General features: G+C 43.7%; 1 protein-coding gene across 1 annotated transcript; it reads right to left on the bottom strand.

Moving 5' to 3' along the window:
• Positions 1-933: 933 nt before the first annotated feature.
• On the bottom strand, positions 934-4,717 carry LOC119288195 (5'-methylthioadenosine/S-adenosylhomocysteine nucleosidase-like). The gene is made up of 8 exons (XM_037567822.1): positions 4,561-4,717; positions 4,402-4,471; positions 3,857-3,948; positions 3,555-3,661; positions 3,397-3,471; positions 2,947-3,021; positions 2,342-2,434; positions 934-1,587 (listed from the first exon to the last, which is right to left on the bottom strand). Exons 1-8 carry the CDS (start codon positions 4,646-4,648, stop codon positions 1,390-1,392), a joined length of 798 nt encoding a protein of 265 aa, XP_037423719.1. The 5' UTR covers positions 4,649-4,717; the 3' UTR covers positions 934-1,389.
• Between the last annotated feature and the right edge of the window lie 440 nt (positions 4,718-5,157).

The following is a 5,157-nucleotide window of genomic DNA, read 5'->3' as shown; positions in this document are numbered from 1 at the left end:
GAAGAAGATCACCATGAGAGCACAGCAGGCAAGGAAGAAGAAGAAAGCACTTGACTTTGGATGATCAGCCAACTTTAAGCCTCCTCAACTTTACCAAGTTACAATGGTAAAAAAAAAAGCAAGAGAACCAACCAACCAGCAGTACTATAGAGTTAAAGCAATGAACTGATATAGCACACATATAGAAATATAGAGTTATTTATCACTGCTCCCAACATTGGCAAGTATTCACTGCTCACTGCATCTTGTACTAGCTAGCATGTGATGGAGCTGCCAAGGTGCACCCATGACTCCTAGAGTTATTTTTCCTGTGTTGAATCCACGGGAGTTTCAGCGCCCATCATTTATATTTTAGCTTGTCAATTCAACAACTCATAGGAGCTACACTAACACTGCTCATTTTTGCTAAATATTCTACAAAATCACACACATTGGCTCCAAGTAATTGCCAAAAAAAATTACTTGCAAGGTAAGCACAATTTAAGGTCGTGAACACGTCCACAAAATATTATACATCCAACAATCTGCCCCATGTTACATATTTCTGGAACATCAGATTGTTAGGATTTCAGATACTATCAGAGGTGCCATCGCTGCTCCCTGGAAATTCGAATGAGAAATTGGAAAACAAATTGGAGGTCTACAAATTACAGTTTGACACAATCATGTAAAAGAAAAGGATGCAGAACACTAGGTGGAACGCAAGAGTAACTGCTACAATTATACAAAAAGCAATATATTCTCAATGTTTATCCATTTAATTCTAACTACATTATCAACTACTACCTCTGTAAACAAATATAAGTCTTACATTTGTTTAAAGAGGGAGTACAAAACAACAAAGATCTAACAAAAAGATTATTTGTCTCGGTACAAGGTCTACAAATTATAGTAGGTAAAACAAAAGGTGCAAAATAGCAGGTAACAAAGAACTGAGTCCAACAAACAGTACTGTAAAATTATTGCAGGTAAATGGTTCAGCATACATATGGCACAGCTGCTCCCAAAAATAAGTGCCTTTACTACTCACTACATTTGGAAAGTATTCATTGCTCAATGCACCTGCAAAGCTAGCTACCATGTGATGGAGCTGGCAAGATGCATCCATCAACCATTGTGCTTAATCCATGGGAGTTCCAGTGCCCATCATTTATTCCGGTGTAACAATACACCACCTTATTAAGCCGAGCTTCACTAAGCAACACAGTTTGTAAAATTCTACAAAATCCCATACAACGGCTCCGAGTAATCGCCAATTTGTGGAGCCCATACAACACAGTTTGTGAAGTCGTGTGTGAAACGCCCCAGGAAATATTATACATCTAACAATATATATTCAGGCTCCCTCAATTTGTGGAGCCCAGAACAGCATGGCGGAGTGTTGGGCGTTCAGAGATCAGAGATACGTTTGCCGCTGACGAAGTCTACCACTTGCAAGACTGCCTGGTCCAGCGCCATCGTCACCGAGATCAGGTTTTGCAGAAACTCCTCGGCTGTTGGCTTCTCCCCATCAACAATGTCAGTCACAGCTTTGACAAAGATAGCGGGTGTCGAGAACAAGTCAGCAACATACGCCACCGCTGCTCCCTGGAATGGCAAACGAGAGGGAATAAAACAAGTATGAGATCTACAAATTACAGTTTGTTAGCTGATGGATGCAGAAAAGTAACAAAACTGAGTTGCCAGTCATAACCCATAATTAACAAAAATGGTTATATTGGTGCTGATCTACTCAACTTCAACTATAGCATCAACCAGCAAGAACTATACAGATTAGTAAAGAACTACTCAAAGCGATAATTCAAATGGTGCCCGGGCTCATCTAAACCTGGTGAACAGTAAATTCAAAACAAATAGTAAAAAGAATAACCTGAAATTTTTTGGCATCAAAGATGCTCATGTGCGCAAGGTGCTTACAAATTTTCATGGTGTTTAGACATCTGAGGAGTTCGCAAAAAAATCGGCTACGAATAGTGTTCTTTCTCACACCCAATTTTTTTTTTTGGCACGAGGTCCTCCGATGTCCAAGCACCATGATTCTTTGCATGAACCTTGTGCACATGAACATCTTCATTGACTCAAAATTTCAGATTTATATTTTACTTATTTTTTTGAATTTACTGTTCACACCCAGGTGTAGATGAGCCTGGGTGCAGAATAGCCGCATCCTACTCAACGGCTCTAATAAAAATATAGGTGTCTACAGAAGAACAAGTACCCTCTCAAAATTTTAGATTTTTCTTAAAGTTGTCCTGGAGCAGTAGGGTGAACAAACTCCATTTGCGTGTTATTTCCTCATGTTTGTAATTCATAAGCTGAACTCTCAAGCAAAAGCATGTACCTCCATATCCTTGAGTGTAGCTTCATTGCTCAGTATTGTTGTCTCATCATGGGGGGACATATCCAGAGAATCACCAGTTGACAGTTTTCCAACCTGAAACAGAGGAAGCAGAGCAACTTTAGAGAGGTTGCTAGCTCCTGAGCCTAGATATGCATTACTGAATGAAAACAAAAAATTCATTTCAGAAACAACACTGTTTTGAAATAAACAACAAGGCATATTCATGTATATTCATGCCGTCAACTATGGCCAAAAAAATAATCCAGCAGATTGACAAGTGGCAACAACTAGCATCCAGCGAAGCCCTATAAGGGCATCTCCAAAGCTGGGTGCTAACCCAGGGCGCCAGGATTTGTTTCCGAACGATCGGCAGTTGGGCGTTCCCATCCTGGTGCCAGCTACGGCATCGGCGCAAAAAGGGGAACCGGGCACTTCGGATTTTTTGGCTGCACAAGATAAAGTAGCAGCGGACGGCTTATTAGCGGCCGAGATTAGCGGCTGCCATTGTAACAACAGGCGCTAAGTTGCTTCTCTAGTTCTACGAGATTTACTTTGTTCTCTAAGCGCCTATACAAGTGCTTTGCATTGAAGATGCCCTAACTTACCTTCAAATTGAGTTCCTTCACTATATTTGGGGTTTCAAATGTTTTCCGTGCTCCAATTCCGTAACTGTCAAAAACCTACAGAAGAAAGACCATGTCAACATCAATAAAGCTTCAACAGAGAACGAAAGAATGACATAAGAGAGGTAATTTCTACAGAAGAAATAACATACTAAGCCATAAAGAGATATCAAACCACAAGCGTAAGCGAGTAACATGCATTTAGTTCCACATGTTTAGCCGTGATCATACAACCAGGGCAGAGAACTCTTACTAGTTGGAACAATATGGATTGGATTACTGAATTCATTTGGTAAAATTAGCTATGCACAATTCCGCACATGTATGACTTCCTAATTTCAAACAACACTGAAGCTTATCAATGCAGTCCTGCTACAAGAAAATTGATGCAATTGCACTGTGAATAGAGAAGAAACATAAGACAGGACTCACAGGAATGGGTATTCTCCTGTCATGGAATGCAACATCTGAAGCTAAGAAGACATCCCCAATACCTGCTCCTCTGGCCTAAAACGCAGCAATATAGAAGATCAGCAAAACTGTAATGCACAAACGGTGGCATCAAACATTTGAAACAATGGAAACTCTACCTTAAAACCACCAGCAGTACCAGCGTTGATGATAAGGTCTGGCTTCAACAATTGAATAGAAGCATAAGTCACCAGAGCTGCAGATACTGTACCAACACTGTCCACTCCTGAAAGAGATTAGCTCTTGGTAAGGAACGAAGTTGATTTATGGACAATTATATCAAACAAACCACAATTCTTCAGAGAAGTTGATCGGGAAAATCGAACTACACTGATCCACAGAGAAAACCAAACTACACTGATCCACAGAGAACATGTCCTCGCAGCCAGCTGGGAATACCGGCACAGCGGTAAGAACTTACCGAGCACAGGGTCTTTTCCAGGCCACACGAGATCGATGTGGAGGCCTTTATAGTCGCCATGGTACCGTGTCCAAGGGGCGCCTTTAGGAAATCTGCTAGGTGTGCGCCGACAAAGAAAGGTGTTAGCTTGAGAGCATCCGAAGAAATCTGAGGACCAACTGGATCCAGCCTAATTCATGTATAGAGCATCTTGGGTTCGGTTATACAGTAATAACTAGCCATCCAACAAATCTGTCCAACTGAAACCGACTGCTGCAAAATTTTCCCAGCTTGCCATCCATTCCGGCAACAAATCTATGCTGCACCTCCGCGCTGACGCAATCGTTGCAGCAACAACACAGGAAATCTATCTAGGCATACACTTGCATCCAATCTCCACTGTATTGTGCAGCTGCGAACGGAGCTAGTGGGCTACGCGTATCACCGCAGAACAACATGCCAAGTAACTAACAATCTAGCATGCCATATCAACCGACCAGTAAGTAGCTGCTCATCCGTTTCTAAGTTGTGAATTCTGAACCAAAAAGGGGGAGGGGGGCACTGACATGGATTCGTCGGCGGCCGCCTCGACGAGCTGGAACCGGGTGACGAGCGGGAGCGCCTCCGTCTGCATCGCTGCAACCAACCAGACCCCCACACAGTAAGCAAGCATAGCACGAGGGGCGGCGGGCAGGGAATCTTGCACGGGGGAGAAGCGCACGCACCTATGACGACGAGGACCTTGGAGATGGCGCCGGCCCCGGCGGCCTCGGCGGCGGCACAGACCGGCTCCTCGGAGGACGGCGGCGCCATGGCCGGAGGTGCGGGATCTGGTCGGAGACGGCGGCGGCGGGCGAGGAGGGGCCAAGCCGCGGTTCGCTTCCTTATACACTTCCGTGAGGCAGTGGGGATGGCATGATTGGCGCCGCTTCTCGCCCCACCTGCCCACCGGCCACCAGAATTATTCGGCCCAGTAGGTGTAGTCTGGGCTGGCTGACTCACGTCCACAAGGCCCATTCATTCGGCCTCGCTAGAAATGGCGACATATCTAGAAAACATATATTTGAAAAAACAAATCTAGAAAAAGTATATATAAATGTAGCTAGTCCTATGTGTCGCTTAGTGGAACACCGAAAGAACCCTCGAAAAACCACAGTTACAGGTAATAGCCCAACTGGTGTGCCCACTCGTCGCCATATGTCACGTGCTTGGCCTTTTGGATATTTTTTTTTTATTTTTCCGTATGTGTTTTCAAGTTTTAGATGGATTTCCCCCCTTTTTCAGTGTCCGCCTGGTTTTTTACTATGTTTTCAAGAAATTTG

The sequence above is a fragment of the Triticum dicoccoides genome, chromosome 4A, assembly GCF_002162155.2.
Source record: "Triticum dicoccoides isolate Atlit2015 ecotype Zavitan chromosome 4A, WEW_v2.0, whole genome shotgun sequence".
NCBI classification, from domain to species: domain Eukaryota; kingdom Viridiplantae; phylum Streptophyta; class Magnoliopsida; order Poales; family Poaceae; genus Triticum; species Triticum dicoccoides.
The sequence above is the reverse complement of the archived record's forward strand: the minus strand, read 5'-3'. Positions and strand labels throughout refer to the sequence as shown.